This window comes from Brassica rapa, chromosome A01 (assembly GCF_000309985.2).
Source record: "Brassica rapa cultivar Chiifu-401-42 chromosome A01, CAAS_Brap_v3.01, whole genome shotgun sequence".
Lineage (NCBI taxonomy): Eukaryota > Viridiplantae > Streptophyta > Magnoliopsida > Brassicales > Brassicaceae > Brassica > Brassica rapa.
This window is the reverse complement of record NC_024795.2, coordinates 24,628,059-24,653,008: the sequence shown is the minus strand read 5'-3', so window position 1 is coordinate 24,653,008 and position 24,950 is coordinate 24,628,059. Positions and strand designations below refer to the sequence as shown.

The 24,950-nt window shown below is 31.8% G+C and overlaps 6 protein-coding genes across 7 annotated transcripts; 4 read left to right on the top strand and 2 right to left on the bottom strand.

Annotated features, from left to right (window-relative positions):
- Positions 1-1,826: 1,826 nt before the first annotated feature.
- LOC103840123 lies at positions 1,827-4,653 on the bottom strand. Its single transcript, XM_009116598.3, has 4 exons — positions 4,266-4,653; positions 2,733-3,177; positions 2,548-2,663; positions 1,827-2,475 (listed from the first exon to the last, which is right to left on the bottom strand). Exons 1-4 carry the CDS (start codon positions 4,651-4,653, stop codon positions 2,054-2,056), a joined length of 1,371 nt encoding a protein of 456 aa, XP_009114846.1. The 3' UTR covers positions 1,827-2,053.
- Positions 4,654-6,514: 1,861 nt separating this feature from the next.
- LOC103840105 lies at positions 6,515-8,326 on the top strand. 2 transcript variants are annotated; one of them, XM_009116584.3, is made up of 8 exons: positions 6,515-6,631; positions 6,735-6,832; positions 6,940-7,093; positions 7,180-7,292; positions 7,392-7,457; positions 7,587-7,677; positions 7,800-7,864; positions 7,941-8,326. In XM_009116584.3, exons 1-8 carry the CDS (start codon positions 6,628-6,630, stop codon positions 8,142-8,144), a joined length of 795 nt encoding a protein of 264 aa, XP_009114832.1. In that variant the 5' UTR covers positions 6,515-6,627; the 3' UTR covers positions 8,145-8,326. The 2 variants fall into 2 exon arrangements, with proteins under 2 accessions (XP_009114832.1, XP_009114835.1); XM_009116587.3 differs by having other exon boundaries at positions 6,541-6,631; positions 6,735-6,824.
- A 640-nt stretch (positions 8,327-8,966) lies between these two features.
- On the top strand, positions 8,967-12,373 carry LOC103840113. The gene is made up of 8 exons (XM_009116591.2): positions 8,967-10,144; positions 10,288-10,385; positions 10,501-10,654; positions 10,748-10,860; positions 10,959-11,024; positions 11,135-11,225; positions 11,728-11,792; positions 11,953-12,373. Exons 1-8 carry the CDS (start codon positions 10,141-10,143, stop codon positions 12,151-12,153), a joined length of 792 nt encoding a protein of 263 aa, XP_009114839.1. The 5' UTR covers positions 8,967-10,140; the 3' UTR covers positions 12,154-12,373.
- Positions 12,374-16,857: 4,484 nt separating this feature from the next.
- On the top strand, positions 16,858-18,518 carry LOC103840097 (aquaporin TIP2-1). Its single transcript, XM_009116578.3, has 3 exons — positions 16,858-17,132; positions 17,223-17,473; positions 17,992-18,518. The coding sequence occupies exons 1-3, from the start codon at positions 17,006-17,008 to the stop codon at positions 18,361-18,363; spliced, it is 750 nt and encodes a 249-aa protein (XP_009114826.2). The 5' UTR covers positions 16,858-17,005; the 3' UTR covers positions 18,364-18,518.
- Positions 18,519-18,534: 16 nt separating this feature from the next.
- Positions 18,535-20,052, bottom strand: LOC103840092 (photosynthetic NDH subunit of subcomplex B 3, chloroplastic). The gene is made up of 6 exons (XM_009116571.3): positions 19,759-20,052; positions 19,294-19,404; positions 19,150-19,206; positions 18,964-19,026; positions 18,823-18,885; positions 18,535-18,710 (listed from the first exon to the last, which is right to left on the bottom strand). The coding sequence occupies exons 1-6, from the start codon at positions 19,987-19,989 to the stop codon at positions 18,621-18,623; spliced, it is 615 nt and encodes a 204-aa protein (XP_009114819.1). The 5' UTR covers positions 19,990-20,052; the 3' UTR covers positions 18,535-18,620.
- A 217-nt stretch (positions 20,053-20,269) lies between these two features.
- LOC103840087 (putative defensin-like protein 233) lies at positions 20,270-21,216 on the top strand. The gene is made up of 2 exons (XM_018659718.2): positions 20,270-20,652; positions 20,813-21,216. The coding sequence occupies exons 1-2, from the start codon at positions 20,586-20,588 to the stop codon at positions 21,064-21,066; spliced, it is 321 nt and encodes a 106-aa protein (XP_018515234.1). The 5' UTR covers positions 20,270-20,585; the 3' UTR covers positions 21,067-21,216.
- The last annotated feature ends 3,734 nt before the right edge of the window (positions 21,217-24,950 follow it).

Here is a 24,950-nt window from a genome sequence, read left to right as displayed (position 1 = left end):
ATGCAAAAAATCTTTGTTTGTTTGTCATTTGCTAGAAATATAGTTGCATCATCTTTTAAAATTTTGTTTGATCCAATACTTCAGTGTTTAAAGATGATTTTGTTAAACCACAAAGATAGATCACAATAGCGGAAAGATAGTTTATACCAGTATGGATCTATATGGTGTTACACCAGCTATATGGCATCTACAATAACATCCACACATGGATAATCCATCTCCCAGAATCAACCATGTGCATCTCTCAGACATGGTTCTTGCAAAGAAAAGGAAAAGCTTTTCCAGCACATAAGAGTTGATTAAAGAAAACGCATTCCATATCTCTATTTTGGTTTGCTCAACATTTTACCGGTTTGAGGTTGTTGTTCCAGATTGGTAATGAAAGGATTGCACAAACGTTGTCTAGTTTAAACTAAACCAGCTGAAGAATCATGATCGACCACAGTTATTAACAAAGTTTGCTTCAAGTTGGTTAACTTGTACTAGGTTTAAACATGCCCCTTGCGTGGAGTAAAATATTGAAGATTAAATAATACTAGTTATGCATAAAAAATATATTATATTTGTTTGTTATTTTTACGTAATCAAATGATCAACAATTAAAAAAAATGTTGGGCAAACAACAAAAATGTCTATATGTAAATGATGGGTTTGGACATAACAATCTGATTTTGCAGATTTTTTTGCTCCTCTCTCAAATCATCCATTTCATAAATCATGATAAAAGGGGATTAGGTTTTTGTAAACACATTTCATAATAGTAGAAGCCATGTATTTACTAGTTTGAGTAGGAGTAAAAAAGTAACAGCTGGAAAGTTTTATACATTTGGTAGCTGCATAAAGTATATATAGTACCAATATAAGGGTTTTTTCCAAAAGAATATAGGTCATATGGTTCATATGAAATCAATGGTATAAATGCACACACACATGTATATATATATTAATTAGTGCAATGTTATGGCAAATACTACAAATTAACATCCCACAATAAGTATGTAATATAAATCATCGTGTTTCTCTAAACAAACATATTCACTCACCTTATATGGAGTAATGCGATATTTGTGTATACATTTGATAGCTGCATAAAGTATATATAGTACTGATATACAATTGTATTGCAACACATATGTATAATCATCTGATTATCCTCACCAAGTTAACAAAATGAAAATTAGTTTACCAAAACAATGAAAATTAGTTAATACATGATCTTGAAAGCCACTGTAGTTGTGATGATTACATACATATGAAATTAACAAGGAATAATGATACATTAAATTTATTCTGATACATAAAATCAAGTCGACTGAGATGATACATAAATTAGGTGTTGGTTGGCTCAATATAATGTATATAGTATCCATGATAAATAAATAAATAAATAAATATATATATATATATATATATATATATATATATATTATACAACATATCCATTTTTGGAACACTTCAACTTACTATATGTTTCAATAATGTATGCTGATAGTGGTGTTATTAAGAAAATAGTTATCCAGATATTACTCAGTGTTCGTTGGAGACTTATCTGGTTTTAAATAAAAAAAATAGGCACCTAAATATGTTTAAAACATATATGAGAACACCATTTTACATACGCAAATAATTAATATTAAGACATACAAAAAGCAAGAAAATAGATTATGTGAGATGGTGTTTTCGTCGGTTCGTGTATGAAAATGTTTAGGTAAATATGACGTTTTAAACCAAAGTTTCGTTGGTGTGTGTATGTGCAGCAAAATTGTTCTTTTTAGTTCTAATAACAAACATGAATTAATGTGTGGGATTAATAATTTTCCATAGAAAATAAAAGGTTGGTCCAATGTGCTTAAACTAATTGTAAGACTGCTACATAAGCAAGCAATGTAGAGACTTGAGATATTGACAATTCAGCAAGATTAAATTGTAATTAATACAAAATAAAAAAAATTACATTTTTTAAATGATCTTCAAATAATATATCAAAGATTTAGAAAAAAAAAGCTAAGGAATAAAAAAAGGAGTCACTCTTCTTTTGCAGGAATCACAGTCTCTATGATCCGGGCTTAGATATCTGAAGGTAAACCATTTGAGTATAGCCATTGAATACAGACTTATCAAGCCGACCCAAACCGAGTCGTTGGAACAGACGATGCTTCCCATCTGCTACAATCGGTGGAGTCGAACGAGCAGGGTCGTATCGTGACTGATGAGTCAATGAAGGTCCTGCAACTGGAGGTAGCTCCCAGTAGACATCAAGAATCGATTCAACGTATCTGCTGTTCTGAAAATGCTGATTGTATGAGATTTGTGTGTTTGTGTGGTTAAAGTCATCTCTCATTTCTCCTCTCACTCCCCACCATGCTTCACCTGGTCCGCACAGTTCCTCTGTATCAACTGCTTTTTCCCAGAACTTCTTCCTCTTTGATCTAATCCTTGCTTCATCGCTGTCTTTGAAACAGCTGTGGCCACCTCCTGGTGGAAAACAAAACACATCATTTGAGAAAACAATCCAAACTCATGTGTTGAGGTCTTTACAGAACATACCTTTTATATATGACTGATCACATATATGTCTCAGAGAATAGTGATCCCCTGTTCCTGTATCGTAGTTATCCTCGAATATGAGATGTTGGAAACCCGCCTTCAGTGCCTGCTTTAGCCTGCTCTTGGTAACATATCAGAAATGAACTCTTCGCTAGTGCAATAAGGGCAAGAGATGAAGAAGATACCTTTTGAGTTCATTCTGATGATCATCGAAGAAGACAACAACGCGGTTGAGATCAGTTACTCCATGTTTTCTGAGCACATTCTTCCAATCAACACTTCCAAAATCAACAAAATCTTTGCCTGCAAAGTACGTGCAGTTTCCATCCACGTAAGCAGGGCCCTTCTTCAGGTACTTCTCGGGGTGTCTAGGGGTTAGTGAGATAATCGGTGTATCTGGCATTGCCTGGCGCATAACCCAAGTGGAATGTCCCTTAAAAGCACCACTCTCGATCATCAGCTCTGGCTTTAGCCAACGTGCCATGAACCATAGCCCGAAGCTGTGATCAAATCCCATCCCATGCATGTTGTTCTTTATGGGACGTGTTTCGTAGATGGGCACAAACTCTTCTAGAGCCTTGAGTAAATCCTTGGAGGTCCACTCAACTTCTTTTCCATGTTTCGATCTGCCTTTTGCCAAGGGAAAAGAATTAAATACGTACACACCATAACAAAGCGATCTCTTAGTTAAGAACAATATATTCCATAACACCATCCTCAAAGTCCTCTTCAAATAAATCATCATGGATATTGAGAAGAAGAAGAACATCGCTACCTCAGAATATAAAACTCATAACTAATTTGTACTAGAGCATGGTTCTTCTCTATTATTTCATGGTGCGAAACGCGGCGAACTGAACTTTCAAGAATGCTAAAAAAATTAGAAAGAAAACTTGACTGGCAAAACCAGTTTTAAAGGGTTTCTTTATTAACTGTGAGAATGAATAATTTACACCCTTATAACCGTATTTTAATCCCTACAAAACCCATCTGTCTAACAAATAACAAAATAATTTTTTACTGGTACACTGAGATTTAAGTCACTACTAGGTATTACCATAAAGCCAAAGACATTCAAAAAGAGACTTCACAACAGTCATCAAGCCACACCATCTAGGCCCATCTGATGCTCTTGTGTCGTTGATAACCATTGTGAAGTCTTTGTTTGAATGAGTGTTTCTTAGCTTTATGCTAATATATAGGAAATATAACATTTCACACAATCCATCGCTCTGCAATTGATTTGGCACATACACCACTGGAAACTACAACACCTAACCAATTCATCTTGTTTGTGAATAGCTAACACTGCAGCCTAGACCAAATCTCACCAACGCATTCTAATAAGTAAATCCCCATTGAGACAAATAGCCGTTTTAAAGTTTTTTTTTTTTATTAATTGTGTGAATAAATAATTAACAAAAAACTCAATTATGTCCATCAGAACGAAGATAGTTGTTACTGATGCATCGAGATTTAACTCACTAAAAGGAATAACATTTCCCACACAACCCCTGACTCTTCAATTGAATCAAGCACAGCCACCACTATCCGGAGGTTAACCATTGGCAACTACAACAACACTAAACCAAATTCATCTTATCTGCGAGAAGCTAATATTGCAACCTAGATCAAAGCATTCTAACTAAATCCACAATGAATCATGAATATAAACAAATGTACAATGTCAAAGGCAGATAAACTAAGAGCGAGCTTACACCAAGGAACACCTAGGGCACCAAAGTCCGATTCGAGCCCGTCGAGACCGAAGAACCCGATCCGAGCGACCGGATCGAAGCGTGAGATGCAGACGAAGCTGGTGGAAGGGAAGGCGAAGGAGATGAGGAAGAGGAGAGCGATGACGAGGCAGGGCCACCACTGGTGCCCGATCCGCGAGACGAAATTGGAGGCGAGGAGGTAGATGTGCGGACGCTTGGTCTTGGATTCGTCGGCGCCGGATTCGCCGGGATAAGAGAGATCGGCGTCGGAGTGAGGACGGCGGAAGGAGAGAGCGCGATCGAGCATCGTCGTCGGAGTTTTGGGTGAGTGAGAGTGCCACGGTGATTGCCCCCCGTTGCTGCTGCTCATCCCTACTACTCTTTCCATTTTATTTTATTCTATTATTCTCTCTTTTTCTTTTAATACTACTTGTTAATTATATAAAATTTCACTAAATTGCAATGAAATAATCCTTCTATCATTAGTCAATTTATGATTTGTTCATTTAATTATATTTTTTTAGATTTGATTATATAATTAAATAAATTAAAATATTAATATTAGTAAGTTCAGATATTTTGAAATCTTAATTAAAAAGATAGTCTTTAAGTTTTCAGGAAAATTAAGTAGTAATAATCAGAGTACCTGGACATATATTAAAATATTTAGATTTTAGTACTGTGCGATTGGACTTGTTTTGTGTGTACTCAATTGAAACCGGTTATGTATGTTTGGTTCGTTTTATTGGACCGGTCACCATTTTGAAAACTTGTACATTACGTAAAGTATACATTTCGTTAGTATGTTTTCCGTGTAGTGCAGTACGATTACCAAGCTAATGGTCAAATCTTATATTCTCATAAGGAAACATAATCAACTACTAGTTACTAGCCAGTTGCAATCCATAATCATTTTAAATTTTTAATTCTCCCTCTCGCGGTTTACTAACTCGCCTACTTGGTTCAATTAATTTTGTTTAGTTATTTGGAAGATTGGGCTTCACCACAAAACACTGGGCTTTGGCTCTATAATGACCCTTTGCTTTCTTGGTTAATAAATATTTTAACCGCTAATCTTCTATTCTAGGTACTGGCCCGCTTCCAAGGCCCCTCTTTAGATCATCTGTGCAAGTCTGTTTTGGGATACGAAATGCCCAAATCTCCGGGAAGATGTGTTTATGAAGCTGTAGCTTCAATGAATCTCGTGCTTCCTATAGTGGAGCTCAGAATAGACACCTCTGTTCCACTACTACCTGATGAGATGTTCAAGACTCTTGCCTATGGAGAAGAATGTTCTTTCTAAGCAACCCAAGAGCCCCCACCCTGGTGTAAACCATCGTAAGTTTCGAAAAGTGAAGAATAAACTCATAAGAGAACCGTGAAAAGCTCTATCCTGGAAGAGAGCCTATCGGAATGCTTGCCCTTTTACTATCTCCTAATTTGCAATGTTTTTAAACGTGGTTGTATTAATGTTTTCCTTAACTTAGTTATTAGCTATTAGTAATTACAACCTGAAATATGATTAAAATAAAACACAAAGCTAATGTTCTTTTCTTGTTTCAAATAAATATGAGATTAATTATCACAGGAGCAGTTCTTGCCATGTGCATAAGGTGCTTTTGCACGGGGTCCAATTCGCTGAGAGTTTAAGGTTTTTACATGATAACAACTATTTAGTGCCAAAAAAGTATTGAAGATCAATGCTGGAAGAGAAACGCATGTGTATAAGTCATTGATTAACCTAATTCTTGAGGTTAAATCAATGAGTAACTTTGATTAATTAAGTTGCACATAGTCCGCTTGAGTCGTTACAAATAGTGGTTTTTCAAATTAGGAGTTTTCTGTGGGCTTAGGTTAGAGATGTTGACCAGGTCCCTTGCAACTTCATTACGCTCACTTATATGTTAAAAAGGGACATTGAACGTGAAATAGTCTCAAACGGCGGCAAAATCGTTTTATGAGTATAATGTCTCTTTCTTGATTGATTTATTCTCCAAGACTGGATTATGCTTGTATCACTTCCATACATCATGACTTAGTGGAAACGCTTTGCATCACAATATGGCTCGCAAGAAAAATGCATGCGAGCCTTCAAAAAAAAAGGAGTATAATGATTAACCTAAAGCTACAATTAGTGCCTTAAAATGTTTAATTCTTACAAAGCAGCCTTTTTTCTCAAATTACGACTTAACGAAATGTTCAAAGGAAAAAAAAAATTACTACTTAACGAGTTATGTGGGTTTAGGTGAGGAGAGTCTTTGGTGGGGTCGTTGACCAAGTCTCATTTATGTGTTTAAAAACAGTATCTTTAATGTGGAACTGAAAAGTCTTAAACGCAGGCAAATTCATCAGCTTCAAGCTAATGGGTAAAGTCTCTCTCTGACTTTCTTGATTCTCTCCTCTAGTGTTTCCGGATTATGCTTGTGTAGTTGTGTTGTGTGTGATCGGAGGAGACTCATGTGAAAACAGATTTGTTCAAGAAGTCGACAAAGGATAGCTCATCACTACAAATTCGCGGGGGATCTTCCCCTGCTCTTCCCAGTCCACATGTATCCAAAGGCAAGCAGGTTTGCTGATCTAGTTCCCAGATTCTTCATCATCAGTCTGAGAAGTTTTCTGGAAATGTTTTTTTTTTACCTTACTGTGATCACTGGAATCTTGAAATGTTTGGTAGATTGAACAAGGTCATGGAGAAGTGGTTACACACTTTATATCACTTCCATTAGCTATATACCCTGAGCTGAAACAAAAGGTTGAGGCTTTTCGGAATTATATATTGGGTGACAATAACGATAAAAAACCTTTGAAGTTTCAGAGAACTTTAGATGGTAAGATCAAACAAAACAAAAATAAATAAACTAGGAGTACAAATTTTATTATAAAACTTGTTTTAATGACATGCCATCTTAAGCAGAAATGGGAATCGAAAAGTCGATGTTTATTTCGCCAAACAGTTTACACTTGACCGTGGTTATGTTAAAGTTAGAGAATAAGGAAGCTGTGGATGCAGCTCAGGATATCCTCAAGGTTACAATTTGATTCCTATGAGTTAAGAGATACTGTATGCATCTTCTACACGATTGGTTTGATGATTAAGATCTTGTTTTTTTTTTTCTGAAAATTAAGAGTGTTTCTGCAAGTGTGAGGCATGCTTTGGATAACCGTCCTGTCTTCATACGACTTAAAGGATTGGTAAGATGTAACATCCTTGGCTTTTACGTTACTACAATTGTTTGTTTTTTTTGATAAAATACTACAATATTTCTAATGGCGCTGGAGTCATAACTTTGAGGTATGCTTTGTATATTTTCTCTTGTTAAGGATTGTATGAATGGATCTTTAGACAAAACCCGAGTGCTCTATGCACCTGTTGAAGAAGTTGGGGGTGATGGCCGGCTGCTAAGGGCTTGTAGCATCCTATTATCTCGAAGAGCTTATTTTTACGCATGTCTCTTTGGTTTAAGATAGACATTTGAATTTATATCCTAGTTTCAGTTTGCAAGATCTGTTGAATTCTTTAACTCCATAATTCAGATATAATCATAGATGCATTTGTGAATGTTGGATTTGCTGGGAAAGATGCAAAGTCACGCTTAAAGGTAAATGCTTTTATATATCTCGTTTACTAGGAGAAAGACAATGATTGAATTAATGTGGGTTCCTTTCTTTCTGCAGCTACATGTCACGATGATGAATGCAACCTACAGAAGGGATAAAAGCAAAGGGATGACTTTCGACGGACGAGAAATACATAAAGAGTTTGGGAGAACGGATTGGGGTGAATATCTAATCAGAGAGGCTCAGATCTCAAAACGGTTTTGGTATGACGCGAACGGCTACTTCCATTGCTGTGGTTCACTACCTTTTCCACATAAGTGACACTGAAAAGGATCACTATCCACTCCACAGATTCTTGGTCAAAATAGACTATGATCAGTGGTAATGTCAATTATGTAATGCATGTGTGTGTATCATATATAGCAGTTGGTAACTGTGGCTTGTGACATTAATGTGTTTTGATTTACACTTCATATATAATATGGTTTGCTATACTGAATAAACAAAATAACTCTAAACATACTGACTGAAATTTTCCTATTCTACTAGTTTCTTTATTAATAATCAAATCTTGTTATAAGAGGCTGAAAGCCAAATAGAGGTGTATAACTACACTCTCTCATACGAGGACTTGGAGGAAAACGTTTTAAGGTTGTGTAACTTTAGAGTGGTTCTCAAGTGGGTCAGGGTAAATCTAAACTTGATTTATCTAAATGTTTTTTATATAATTAATCGCAATTAAGAGAAAAAAAATAAATTATACGAAGATCTCGAAGCCTAATAATGTCAAGAGTTTATTTTTAATGAAAAGATAATACGAAGATCCTAAAGCCTAATAAGAGTTTAATTTTTGTCAAAAGAAATTATAGAAAACAATAGTTTTTAAGAGATCACGAAGTAGTGTAAGTCTCATTAGTCCAGTGGTTTAACCAATAATTTATTAATACTTATACACCAGAAGATGATACAATCATGCTTTTGAATTTTTATAAAGAAGCTAGAATTGCTGACTATAGAATCGTCTGTAATATTTTTTAGAGTTTGTAATAGCATAATATATCCAACATTAAAAAAAATCCATGGTAACAGTTTATTTTTTGTAAAAAAAAAAATTATAGAAAACAATAGTTTTAAAAAATAATTTTGAGAAATAAAAAATTGATTATATATTTATTTAACTAAATTTAATTTTATATTTTCAAAAACTAAATTTATTAGAAAGAATTTGATACAAAATATTAATAAGAAGAACTCTAATATTCAACAAAAGCCAAAAGGTATCAACATTTATCTTGTTCAGGGCACAAAAAAAATCTCAACCCGGCTCTTTGAACGGGGAGAAACTTCCACTCCTCATCTCACTTCTCTCTTCTGCAAAGTCAAAGACAAGCAGGTTTGCTTTTCTATGGAGATTCTGATTGTGCGCATTGGAATTCACATTGTAGGTTGTAACTTGTAAGGAGTACTCACTCTTTGTATCACTTCTATTGGCTTTGGTCTTCAATTTTTTTAGAAATAATATACATCTAGGTAAATATTTATTGTTCGCAAAATTCTAGGACCGCCACCGGCATTTACACAAATTAATAGTTAAAATATGATAATTTATTTGTTGAGTAATTAATTTAAAGTTTTTTTCTTTTTAGATTGTATTTGTAAAATATTTTTCTTTTCAATTTTATATGAAGTAAACTGATTCCAGGTAAATTTTGCAGATTTGAATTATCTATTTTTATTAGATTAATTGATCTGGTAATTTGATAAAATAACACCAAAATATTGAAATGGAACAAATTAAGGATGAATTTTATTTTAAAGAAAGACAAACAATATAATATATTTTTTTACGTTTATATAAAATTTATTTAAGTTATATATAGAAATCTTAATTTATTATTTTAACTGGACCATGTATATATAAAAAATAAAATTTTATTATCTTATTATTTTATCAAATTGCGTCATATTTATGTCCGACATAAAACCAAATCAATTTATTAGGTTATTTTATTTACTAATTTGTAAAGTTTCTACTGTATCATAAAACTTAGTTGAAAAACCTTGTATCACAATATGGTTTGGTGGGTCGTCGACTAACTCTCATTTATGTTTTTTTGGTCAAGAAAAGAACTTAGTTGAAAAGCTTTTTTTTTTTTTTTGTCACAAACTTAGTTGAAAAGCTTTGTAGCATGAAACTTTGTGGAAAAGCCTTGTGCCTTGGTGGGGTCGTCGACCACGTCTTATTTATACGTTTAAAAACAGGACTTTTAACGAGAAACTGGAAAGTCTTAAACGCGGCAAAATCTTAGATCATGCTATGGGTATCTCTCTCTCTCTCTCTCTCTCTCTCTCTCTCTCTCTCTCTCTCTCTCTCTCTTGCTTGTTCTCGGCTAGTACGTTTTTGGATTATGCTTGTGTAGTTTTATTGTGTGTGATCGATCGGATGACAATCATGTGAAAACAGATTTGTTCAAGGACTCGTCAAAGCAGAATTTATCATTAGGGAATCACGGGGGATCTTCCACTGATCATCCCAGTCCACATGTCTCCAAAGGCAAACAGGTTTGCTGATCTATTTTTGAGATTCTTAATCATCAGCCTAATCCCCAATCTCGTTCCTGCTTTTTCTTTCCTACTTACGATGATCACTGAAATCTTGAAATTGTTGGTATATCAGATTGTACAAGTTTATAGAGAACTGTACACACACTTTATCTCATTTCCATTAGCCATACACCCTGAGCTTAAAGAAAAGGTTGAGACTTTTCGGAATTCTATATTGGGTGACAATAAGGATAAGAAACCTTTGAAGTTTCAGAGCACTTTGGATGGTAAGATTAAACAAAACAGAAATAAACAAATTAATAATGTAGGGTTTAATATAAAATTTGTTTTCATGACATGCCATCTTTGACATTAAACAGAAATGGGAATCGAAAACAGGATGTTTATTTCGCCAAATAGTTTACACTTGACTGTGGTTATGTTAAGGCTAGTAAACAAGGAAGCTGTGGATGCTGCTCAGGATATCCTTAAGGTAGAGTTTGTTGCCTGTGAGTTAAGAGATATTGTATGCATTTTTATAGGATTGGTTTTGATGATTGAGGTCTTTATCTTTTTCTTTTGAAAATTAAGAGTATCTCTGCGTGTGTGATGTATGCTTTGGATAACCGTCCTGTCTTCATACGACTTAAGGGATTGGTAAGATGGAACATATTTGGCTTTGCGTTACTACAATATTTCTAGTGGCTGAAACATAAACTTTAACTTAATCCCCAATGGTCTGGTTTGTATGTTTTTCTCTTGATAAGAGTTCTATGAATGGATCTTTAGAGAAAACGCGCGTGCTCTATGCACCTGTCGAAGAAGTTGGGGATGAAGGCCGGCTGCTAAGGGCTTGTCGCATCCTATTATCGCCAAAACTTATTCTTTTTACTCATGTCCCTTTGGTTTAAGATAGACAAATTTTTTTGTAAAGCACTGACTCATACCATCTTCAACATACCTCTAAATTCATTTTTATATTTAAAGCCATGCTTCGTATAAATGTTTTGAAGCTTTTTATTATGAAATGTTATTATAAATGGCATATCCTTTTTAAAACGAAACCACTATTAATATCCTTTAATTGTTTTATATTATTTACTCTAAAATTGTAAAATAATCTTTGTGAATGAAAAATACAGGTAAATATTATTTCTGCTAAATATACTATTTTGGTGTATTATAAGTTAATATAAAATGTTTTGAGTAGATTTTTCTACGAAAATTTTATTCTGCAAAAAGTATTTTTGTATTATTTCATTGCAAAACAATTTAGGAAAAGTTAGTTTATATACACATGGATTTATATCCTAGTCTCAGTTTGCAAGATCTGTCGAATTCTTTTAACTCCCTAATTCAGATACTATCATTGATGCATTTGCGAATGCTGGATTTGCTGGGAGAGATGCAAAGCTACACTTGAAGGTAAATGGTTTTATTGTTTACTCTTATTATTTACTCCTTTGCCTTTTGAGTATTCCTTTGTATTTGAAACTGAAAAAAACTCTCGTTTACTAGGAGAATGATTGAAGAAATATGGTCTCATCTTTGCTCCTTCATGCCTGTTCCTTTTTTTCTCTTGCAGCTACATGTCACGCTGATGAATACAACCTACAGAAGGGATGAAAGGAAATCAAATACATTTGATGCACGAGAGATACACAAAGAGTTTGGGGAAAAAGATTGGGGTGAATATCTAATCAGAGAAGCTCAGATCTCAAAGCGGTTTTGGTATGACGCGGACGGCTACTTCCATTGCTGTGGTTCACTACCTTTTCCACATTAAGTGAAACTGAAAAGCATCATATCCACTCCACAGATTCTTGGTCAGGACTCTGATCAGGAGTGGTAATGTGAAATATGTAATACATGTGTGTGTGTATGTAACCAACCAATCATAGCAATTGGTAACGGTGGCTTGTGACATTATATGTTGTGATTTAAACATCATATATAATATGGTTTGCTATACTTGAATAAAAAAACTTTAATATCTTACTGATTAATAATTTCTCTTCTATTAATTTTCTATGAATCATCAAATCTTGTTATAACAAGGAAGCTGTTTGCATTGAACCGGCCACAGTCTCAAATCTCAAATCTTTCTGCACAGGTTTGAAGTCCTAATCGTGGTTGTGACTTACCTGGATCATAGTATAAAAAATGTTTTATATAATTCATTGTATAATAATATTACATACACGTATAAACCTTATAATTTCCACGGAATTTTTTCTATTGAATTCGAAGTCCAATCAAAACTGTCCTTTCAAAGAACAAATTACAAAAAGCTATTGAAATATCAAATAGCTAAAAGAAAAAGGTAAATGATGACTTATACAGCATCGAACCTGGAATAAGTGGTGTCAGAGTCAAGGAGGTAACCACTTGGATGTTTTGTTTCTTGGTAAATTTTACACAATAAATTATATTTGATTTTTACCTGTATCATATACAGCTGACACCCCTTCTTACTGAGTGGGCTCGCCTCTGAGTTCCAACATGTTTCTTCTCTTTATGACAATAAATTAGTCTGTTGTGTGTGGCATCGTTTGAACTCTAATAACTTTAAAAAGTTAACCAAATAGTAAAGTTGTACCGGTCATCTTTTGTTAGCCAAATAAGTGTCTTCCGTTTGGTTTTTCTTGGTCTTGCTTCAACAAAACTGCCAAAACGGTCTTATACCTTTCTTTTTAATTCAACCCTCTTGTATTTGTATAAAGCTGTTGAGTAGTAATAATGAGCTAATGATCGAGTTGAAGGGTTCTTAATAAATAAATACATGTATTGAACATGTTCGTTGTAAACATGGTTAATTATAAGGTTAAGAGCATCTTTATTAGAGGCTATTAATTAGTAATGAGCTAATAATCAAGTCAACAGATCTAAAACTGGAAAGATACTTGGGCATGGAAGCAAGACAGCTATGAAGCTTATTAAACTCTTAAGATCGTATTATTCCACCGGCCTACAACCAATCAGAAAACCTTCGTTGGCTATATAGTATTATATAGCTATGGATAAGTTAAAAACGTGCTATCATTCAACTAACTAAGCTTATGTAGAGATATAGTTAATTAGGATTATAATGATCCCATCTGAACGACTCTTGGCTTATTTGGTAAGGTGGCAACAATTTACCTTGTAATCAAAACTGTAATGAGTTTCTGGAATTAGTAAGAGCCATTAGATTTTAAGAAAAGTGTATGTAGACGTAAAACGGGGAAACTACCATTTCATACCCAATATATTGTGATATGTTTAATTCATATCCGATTTATATGGTCGTGCTAAAAAATTTCAAATATTATACCTTATATTTTTTTTTTTTTGCTAAATCATACCCCAATCGCCACATGAACTGCTATGTCATATAATTTTACTGACATAGATGATGTGTCAGCTAATTTTACTGACAAATATACCACATGTACATTTTTTTGAAAAAAAAATAATTGTTTTATAAAAATATTTTTTTAGAAAATTTAAAATTTTATATTTTTTTATTATTTAGTAAAATTAAAAAAATTAATGAAATAATTAAATTTAATCTTATATAAAAGATATATTTGTAAATATTTCGATCATATCACAATATCATCCTTATAAGAGTTATGTATGTATTGTAATGATTCAAATTACTCTCGATTAATCATGGTTGTATTCACTTAAAGAATTTATGCTATTTTAATCAAAAAAATTTAAATGTAAATAACATACTTCCCAAATGTAAATAACACACTTGGAGAATATGTTATTTACGTACTCTCCAAAGGTAACTAACACACGTAGAGAGTATGTTATTTATCTTTAAAGAATTTAGATTAACATATCATAAATTCTTTAAATGAACCCAACCATAATTAATCAAGAGTAATGTTACTCTCACAAAACTAGCATTGAATTTGAATCATTACAACACATATAAAAACTTTTATAAGGACGATATTGTGATATGATCGAAACATTTACAAATATATCTCTTATATAAGATTAAATTTTATTATTTAATTAATTTTGTTAACTTTACTAATTTTTAAATTTTCTAAAAAATTATTTTTATAAAACAGTTATTTTATTTCCTTCAAAAAAATGTACACGTGACATACACGTTAGCAAAATTAGTTGACACATCATCTATGTCAGCAAAATTATATGACATGATAGCTGATGTGGCGATTGGTGTATAATTTAACCCAAAAATAAACATAAGGTATGTTATTTGAAATTTTTGAAAGTTCAAATATATTTTAGCACGACCATATAAATCGGGTATGAATCGAACATATAACAATATGTTAGGTATGAAATGACAACGCATATCTTTTCCATCTCAACATAACATATGATTTGATTTGTTTTGAAAAAATGAAAAACTTTATTTCTAGACACTCTAAGGAAGTTTAAAAGTGGAGTATTTAATAGAATTAACAACCTTTTGTACTTTTATTACCAAAATATTTCCATTTATCTTATATTCTTACTAAAAATTGTGTAAACTTACGTTAATGAATGTTTTTTTCAGAATGTTAAATTTGCTACAAATGGTGTATTTTAAAATGATGTTTTGAAATAGTCAGACGGATCTCCTTGCGTAAAGAATTCACATTTTAATTTTTTCGTACGAAGTCTACGATCTTTACATGGCTACCTCCTCAAACTAACCTTCTAGATCAATTTTTTTAAAAATAGGGTGTTTATGCCAAAATTGATGTTTTTAAGTTTGTTGCTGGTTAGACAAATATATCTAGGTAGCATTTGGATTCAATAGGAGTACAAATGTACAAAGTGAATAATGTGGAGGGGTGGACACAAATTGGATATCTGGATTTTTGGAGGTATTCATGATTCGATATGTGTCGTCCAAATAATAAGTTATCTGATTCGATCCATAGTCATCTGGAAATACAGTCCACAGATATCCAGAAAATTTTAGATTTTTGCCCGAATATTTTGATTCGATTCGTAAAAATAAATAAAAATTTAAAACCATATAAAATAATAATTTTTGTTACAAAAGAAAAAGTTATTTACTTTTTAAAATTCTAATAACTAATATAATAAATTTAGTAAATAAAAATAATGTACAACTTATATAAAATATAATATTTATATAATTTATATATATAATTCTTTGAATATATGTATATAAATGCATATTTATGCATAGAACAGATCGAATCAGATATTCATTCTTAAAAATATTAGTATTTATGATTTTTAGTTTAAATAGATAACAAACAAATTAAAATTTATTGATATTTTGTTGTGCCATGGTATGATGGAGAAAGTTGGTTAGTAAATAGTGAATGGACCCAATAAAACATTGTGGAATGGAATATAATCATAAACGAGTCACATCTTGAAAATCTGATCATTTCACTAGGAAAAAGATCATGTCACATGCAACCACCTCATATTTTGGCCGGTCTGTTACCCATACACATTGATTACAGCTCACACTTGTCCCTCCTTATTTTTTGTTCGTATCCATTTGTTTTCTTATCACTCTAGTCTAATCTCATCTTTATGTTCTATCCTTTTTTGAATTTTGAAGCTCCTCTGTCTTTTTTGGTCCACCACCACCCTTATTTCAATCACTTTAAACCGGCCACTACTTTAAAACCGGCCAATGTTACTAATACGAATTTTTTTGATCCAAATGATTGACTTATTTTTGAGACATGCAGCCGCTCTATCTAAAATGTTACCAAACCATTTGTTTTATATAGCAAAAAAACTGATATATAGCTAAAAGTTCATTAGAAAACTATAAAATTTAAATTTTGTTTTTCAAAAATATCACATCTTTGAAAGATACCCAAAATACGCAAACTTTAGATCTAAGAAGAGACTTTGAAACTTTAAAAAGAGTTGCTAACTGATTTAAATACTCTTGGTAAATTTTTATTTTTTGTAAATTAAAAATTCGATGTATTTTGATTAGATCCTGGTGGTATTTTGAAAATCAAAACATAAAGGAGTATTTTTGAGATCTTTTCCTATATGGTTTTAATCTAATGAACGAATAATCATTAGAAAATTATAAGTTAATTAATTATTTTACTTTCGTTTTTTTTGTCGATATTTTACTTTCGTTTTATACCTTGAATATTCACTTATTTTGTCGTACTAGTGTTACACTGGTTTAGAGAGGGATATCCACCTTATTTTGTCGTACTACTGTTACAATAGTTTTTTTTACCGTCACTACACTAGTTTATAGAGGGATATCCAATGTATTGTCATGAATTAATTATAGTATTCTTACATATAGTAAATTGCATTACGATATAGATATATTTATACATATATTCATATCTTGCTCTTCGAGAGTGTTCCACGTAAATTTCATTATTTTAGTCTTTTTAGGCAACTTCCCTATCCCGAGTCAAATAGCTCTAGATTAAAATGGAAACACATAATCATTTACTAACGTGTCCAACCCACAACAAAAATGAACTCATAATTTAAAAGATTAGTTTAAAATATAATGTGCATGTATATATGACGAGACTCCTATATAAATAGAGAATGGCATCCAAAAGGTCTTATATTTTCTTCATTAAGCATCAAAAAAACCCTTGTTACAAAAAAAAAAAACCCTTCAACGTCTTCTTCATTCTTCATCTAAAACAATGGCGGCAGTTGCCTTTGGTTCTTTTGATGATTCTTTCAGCTTGGCTTCTCTAAGAGCTTACCTCGCTGAGTTCATCTCCACTTTGCTCTTTGTCTTCGCTGGTGTTGGTTCCGCCATTGCCTACGGTTCGTAACTAAACATAACTAAATAATCTTTCACAATCTGTAACCATGGGTCCGTTATACTTAATGAATGTGTCACATTTATGTATATAGCGAAACTGACGTCTGATGCGGCTCTTGATACGCCGGGACTTGTCGCCATCGCTGTGTGCCATGGTTTCGCTCTCTTCGTGGCGGTTGCAATCGGAGCCAACATCTCCGGTGGCCATGTGAACCCAGCCGTCACTTTTGGCCTTGCTCTCGGTGGTCAAATCACACTCATTACCGGAGTTTTCTACTGGATCGCTCAGCTTCTCGGCTCCACCGCCGCTTGCTTCCTTCTTAAGTTCGTTACCGGTGGCTTGGTATGTCCTCATCACAGCATCCTTATTAATATAATTAAAATCACAGTTTGTATAGTTTCCACTGGTACAACCTAAAAACAAAGCAAAATGTTTACATTAAAAGGAAGAATAAATCTGTCAACTATATTAAATCTCTACTTGTAATTTTTAGCAAAATAAAGCCTTCAGGTAACAAAAACTTGTTTTTGTAGCTTTGCAGGTCAACAAAGCAAATCTAATTAGATTATTAACTAGGTTACAATATATATAACAAGTTTGAAGAAAAGAAAAGAGTTTTCTCAATATTTCTTTTGTCCATTTCTGTAGTTTATGTTAACTATATATTAGACACTTTCTCAAAAAAAAAACATATGTTAAACACATGTTTGTTTAAAAATTGAAGTTATATAATATTGTCACTTTTTGTCTAATTCGAAAGAACATTATTTTAGTTTTCTTTTGTTCGAGTATACAGTTCTTGAGGCTGTTTAATAGTTAGATACTAATGAAACAAACGCTTAAACTATGTGAAAACGCAGGCGGTTCCAACACACAGCGTTGCGGCTGGAGTAGGAGCCATTGAAGGAGTTGTGATGGAGATCATCATCACCTTCGCTTTGGTCTACACAGTCTATGCCACCGCCGCTGATCCCAAGAAAGGTTCTCTTGGAACCATTGCTCCTCTGGCCATTGGTCTTATCGTTGGTGCCAACATCCTCGCCGCTGGTCCATTCTCAGGTGGATCCATGAACCCAGCACGTTCCTTTGGACCAGCTGTTGCAGCTGGAGACTTCTCTGGTCACTGGGTCTACTGGGTGGGACCACTCATCGGTGGTGGACTCGCTGGACTTGTTTACGGAAATGTCTTCATGCCTTCTTCAGAACATGTTCCTCTTGCCTCTGAATTCTAAGCAGAAAATGCAGTGACTCTTGTTTGATTTCTTCGTCTCTCGATATGTTGCTTTGTTTGGTGTTTGGTGTTTGGTTCGGTTTCGTTGTATGAATATCATTTAATGGAAGCCTGTTTGGTTATTAATTAATAATTATATATAACCATTCGGTTGGATCTAAACAGCTAGTCATATGGTTAAGTATCGACATATATATAAGAACTCGATCGTTATAGTTTTATAATATAGAAACAACAATAACAAATTAATAGATCGTATTACGCAGAGCTATCGGGATCATCAATAGCTACATTCTTAGGGATATTCCATTCATGAGCTTTCCACTCTGGCAATTGTTGTATGACGACCTATTCAATAGGTTATTAATATAAATTAGTCACATGGATAGAAAATTGTACATTACTACTTTACTATATAACAGAGATTATAGAAAGAAAGAGAGAGTTTATATAATTTTACCAATCCGGTTGAATCTGGATTTCCCACGTTGGTTTGACAAGCTAGTCTCCAATTTTTTGGTTTCTGTAAAAACATTTGTTATTTTATTCTGTAACCAAATGATACAAGATTGTTAAATGGTAGTTATAAATAAGAACACACCCTTTTTAGTTTCTCCTTTTCAATGTCAGTTCGTGGGTTGAGAAGCTCCTTTCCATTTACAATCTGCAAAGAACATCCACCAATATTCCATGATCAAAAATATATATTAAGTTATCTGTTAAACCAACATTTAAATTTTAATTAAAGAAGAAACAATATTTCTTATAAGCTTATTGGTAGGTATACCTCGACCATGCAAGTAGCGCAGGTTCCTACTCCTGCGCAGTTTGACAAGGGCTTACTCTGCGAAGTTAATGACACATGAATATGATACTCCAAATAAAATTTGATTAAGAGAAACAATCAAATTAAGGGAAAGAAAAATCATACATAAGGACCATAGAGTTCGATGTTAGAATCCAACATTATGTCTCTAAGTTTCTGTCCACCGCACGCTCTTCTCCAATGCACGTCCGGTGTCCCGTCAGGTAGCAACACCGACTGAAAAAATAAATTATAGTAGCACAGTTACTTAAATTTCTACTATAAATTAACCATCCATTCAAAAACCACCTCAGAATATAATAACAATATATATTATTAAATAGTTCGTCAAGAGTGAAGATCACTATTTTTTTTTATTTTTTTTGAAAAATGACTTTCGATTAAAATAAAAACGTTTACACGATAATGTTTACATGATAAGGTTGCAAACCTTATAGTGAGAAAAAAATTGCATGAATACAATTCATGATGAATAAACATCTCAAACCTATGAAACATTCAAGGCATGAGAGAGTCGAAACCAAAAAAGAAATGAAAAAGAGCAACTAGCGAGTGAAGATCACTACTTACATGGACGAACGCAAAATCCACAGCAGGAGGTTCATCATTCGGCTCATCTGCGACTGGAGGCTGGCTTGCTGGTGCGGTGCTTATGGCTCGGATAGTTTTGGCTCTGCTGGCATTGTGTTTTGAACGTAAGAAGGACGACTCGGGGTTACTAAGTTTGGTTTTGTGGCTAAAGATATGATTTTGAGATAGAGAAGCTACTAAGCCTGAACCATTCAACTGTACACTTCCCATAGTCTTGCTCTCTTTTTAAAAAATAATCAAAAGAATAATAAATAGGGTTGGGTCTTTTAATTCGGATAATGTTTTATACCACTTCTTGAGGTTCCTATGGAAGGGTGTGGTGCCCCCTCTATCTCTTATCCGCTGTACATGCGACGGTTTAGTTAATTGGTTAACAACATTATATGGCAGTACCGGCTTTTTCTATATAGCTTCTACGTAAAAAAAAAATGAAATGATGGATAGCTATTTGGTATATAAAAGTTAAAAAAAATGAAATATTGAAAAATAAACCACTGATGCGAAAACAATTAAAACCTCAAACAAATCCCCAAAATAATGAAAAGTGAAGTTTACTAAGAATAGTGTTTTCTAAAATTTGAATACTGATTCCACCGATCCAGTTGACTTGACTCGATCCTTATGTTTCTTTCTCTAAAATTAACTCGGAACAATGGTTGGTTTTTACTTTGTGTTTATATAAATAAGAACAATGGTTTTAGATGTGTGGTTAGAATATATCACGAGTATTGACGACAAAACGTTCTACACTTATTACTTGAGCAAGACTGACTCTCCAAGTCATAATCTTTATCAAATTTTGAATCATGAAGGGTGCTACTTTGGTTATGGTATCTTGTGTTTTCATATGTTTCATTCTGAGTCATGGTAAAGGTAATTACATTATTCATTTTAATAGATTGTTAACACCAACAAACGATGTCTGAAAGGAAAAAGAAGCAAAGAAGAGTTTTAAAAAATGACTTAATTAAAGTCGTTGAAATACTAATTTTTTTTTTATAAACTAACAATGTATTTTGGTTGATAAAAATAGACGGGGACTGTTGGGATGAAATCCCATTCCCTGGAAAATGCAGCAAAAATGGAAAAAAGGAATGCTTCAAAGAAATGCTTTCGAAGAACATTACAAGACGCTTTGTTCGCTGCAACTGTATAAACTGGGAACCTGACAAATCAGGTGAGGAAGGACATAACGTAAAACATAGTCATGAGCATACAGAGCATCAACATATCTGCCAATGTCTCAGAGTTGTTGCCGGTGATTGTTTGCCATACGGAAAAGCGTAACAGAGTTTTTGGTGGTGACACATAGATAAACAATGGTGGTAATCTGATGTTATTTTTTCTTCAAAATATATTTCTTTTCATCTTAGTAAAGGCAATAAGATTATGCGTTATCAATCATAACGGACTATATATGCGTATTTCATTCAATTTTGTTTTATTTTATTTTTGTTTGTGATCAACATTTTCAGATCTTATATATTAAAATAGAAGTCATAAATTAGTTCATGTGTGATTTTTTTTTGTTTGGACCACCACTTAGAAAATTGTTTAAATTATATTTTTTTATAAATATATGAATTATTTTTAATTATTCCAAAACAAAAAATCAAAGAGATATTCCAATATTTTCTCTGAAATTGTATATGAATAAAATCTATTCATATCTTTTTATTTACAATATAAATATATTATACATTTTCATAAAAATAAACGTTTAAAATATTTAATTAATTTCGTATTTATTTAGATAAATGTATATTTCATTTTTAACCTAATATTTTTTTATAAAATATTTTTTTAATTTCGTGTTTATTTAAAACTTAAATATATATTTCATTTTAAATAAAAAACTTTTTAAATATCTAATTAATTTTGTAATTATAACTAAAATCATGTAGAATTTTATATTAACTTTGAGATATTAATTTAATATAGTATTTTCAATTAAAATTTTGATCCTTAACCAATAATATATTTCAATTCAGAATTTTTCATCACATAATATAAAATATGCTATCACTGAAAATTAAATTAAATTATTATATGTAAACTATAAAATTGTTGTATTTTAAAATATTATATCAAACAATTAGTAATATTGTAAATATTGCAATTAGTCAAGCAAATCAATTAATTATGTGTGTACAAATAAAAATTATCACATGCACACTTGTGAGGGCCAAGATCTAGTCTATATTAATAAAAGGACAAAAAGATTATAATAGCACCAAACCAAGTTTTTGTTTCCAAACTAGTACTCAAGGCTCAAAGTCACAAAAATAGGTTTCATTAAAGAGGTAAATATACATTTTTAGGTTAATTAATCCAAACCTTAGGATTTAGAGTTAAAGGGTGAGGTTTTGAAATTATGGTTTAAATTTTTATAAAATAAAAAATAAATACTAAAAAATTAAAAATAAAAATTTTAAAAACAGTTTCAAAAAGTATTTTTGAATTATAAAAAGAAAATTTGAAAAAAAAAGAAAAAAATAATTTGAAAAAAAGTTTCAAAAACAAAATTATAAAAAATTTCGAATCTGAAAACATATAATCTTTTTTTCATTTTTTCATTTTTTCATTTTTTATATTTATTTATATTTATTTTTATTTGTTTATTTAATTTTAAACCAAGGGTATTATGAATATTTTACCCTTTAATGAATGTCATTTTTGTGACTTTCTTTTTCTAGTGCCACTTTTGGGACAAAAACTCAAAATATGCTATTATTGACAACTGCCCTACTAAAAGAGGCCACATTCTATTTAGCATTTTACTGCTACGACGTATGCTTGAGACGGATCCGGATATCTGGAAAATTTAGGGTACCCGGATCCGGATCCATCGGATCCGTGGATTTAATATATGGATCCGGGTTTGTGGTTTTCAGATATTTAGATTTTGGATATTCTTCTCGATATTCTATTATCCGCGGATATCCAGATCCGTAAAATATGGTTTTCAAAAAATATTTTTTTAATATAATACATCAATTAAATATTTATATAATATTTATAAATATATTTATACATGTCTATAATATTGTATAGATTCACAGTTAACTTGTATAGTTTATTCGTCATATTTTCTTGGCATACTCTTTTTTGAAAATTTATTATACTGATTTGATATACATATTTATCCACTTTCAACATATTATATAACATGTTCAATTTTTTGTGACTTTGTATTTCAAACTAGATTATGACCCGTTCTATATTTTTTGTTTAAAATTTTTCTGAAAATTTTATTTTTTTTATATTTAGATTTTTTTTTATAATCATATTTATGTTTATTATTAGTTTAATTTGATATAATAGTCTATTAAATAAATGAGATACACAATGGGACCAAATATTTATCAATTGGACATGATCATGTTTTAATAGAATACTAGACTTTGATCAGAGCGCCTGCGCGAAAATATTTTTTAAAAATATGTATCTATTTGTTTTTCATGTCAATAATATAAGAGCTAGACAAAATACTCGAATCTGAATAACCGAACCGATCTCGATCCAAAAAAGTAGTACCAAACCCAAACCAAAATTGATTAAATATCTGATTTATTCAAAAATTTTGTTTTTGGAGAATCGAATCCGTTCTGAACCGAAGTATTCTGGATACCTGAATGTATCCGAAATAGATTTATATACTTATATATATATTAATTATTTTTAGATTTAATATATATAAAAACATCTAGAATATATATGATACTTTTAAGCTGGTTTAAATACTTGAAAATATATACAAATAATCAATAATAAATATATAAAATAGTAAAAGTATACTCAAAACACCAAAAATACTTAAAATAATTATTGATTCTCTATCCAATCATTTGAACTAAAATAATTTATATATTAAGTTTAGATATTCTGACATATATTATTCAAATTAATATTTAATATATTATTTTATTTATAGTTTTTGAGAAATTTAAAGTATACAAATATATAATGAATTTTAAAATTTTAAAAGTAATTTAAATGGGTTATCCGAACTCGAACCGAACCCGCGAAAATCCGAAGCGAACCCGAACTGAAATTTAGAAATATTAGAATGAGGCTGAAATTTTTGATCCCGAAAACCCGAAACTCAAACAGACCTGAACCGAACCCGATTGGATACTAGATAAATAGTTTCTCATAATATAATGGACTTGTAAATTTTCTTAAAATAATATAAGCCTATTAATTTTTTTTCTCTTAATATATTGCAGTCCATGTTTTCAAACAAACCTATTTTTTTATAAATTACAATCTATGTTTCTAAACAAACCTCTTTTTTAAAACTGCAATTTATGTTTCCAAACAAATGTTTTTTAAAAAAACTTCAAACAAACTTTAAAAAAAAATTGCTATACATGTTTCCAAACAAACATAATTTGTATTTTAGTTTTAATGAGATAGATATGAGATTTGAAAACTTTTAATGTTTTCGTTGAAATAGAAAATATATACTATATTTTTAAAATTTACTTCTCTAGTTATGTTATCAAATACACTATTTTCAGTTACTGAATAAAATTCATCCTACGTTAATTTTCCCATGACAGATTTTAAAGAAACTCACTTTATGAAAAAGTTAATTGAAAAGTTTGCGCAAATTTCTACTTTCGGTTTTACTCTCGGCCTACCCAAAATTTTTGATGAAATTAGTGGTGGAGATTTGTAAATCAAATAGAATGGCGATTCTCCTTGCACAAAGTGTCTTTAAACTTGTCTTCTTTTAATTATATATAGCATCAAATTTTCCTTTTGACTGTCGGACTTATTTGTTGATGAAAGTAGGAGGGCCTCTTAGTGCATACGTAACCAACGTACAAGGGATAAGGTCTAAAGTTGTGGTGAAATATATTGGGCCAAGAAATATATAATCTCTAGATGACATCCCATGTTCTGTTAATTCCCGTGTCGATTTTTGAGGGCTTTAAGAGACGTGTTGGTAATTTTGACCAATTATCCTCTCCTTTCAGACCACTATGTTAGTAAGTGCATTGAAGGTAGGACGTGTTTTTCGAATCTGGTGCTTTTTTAGATCTGCGTGAACATTTTGAGTATCAACCGTGTGTGCCCAATAATAGATTTTCATGATTTCAATTTACAGACGACACATCATACGTCTTAAATGTTTTAAATCCTATTACAAAATTGAGTTTATA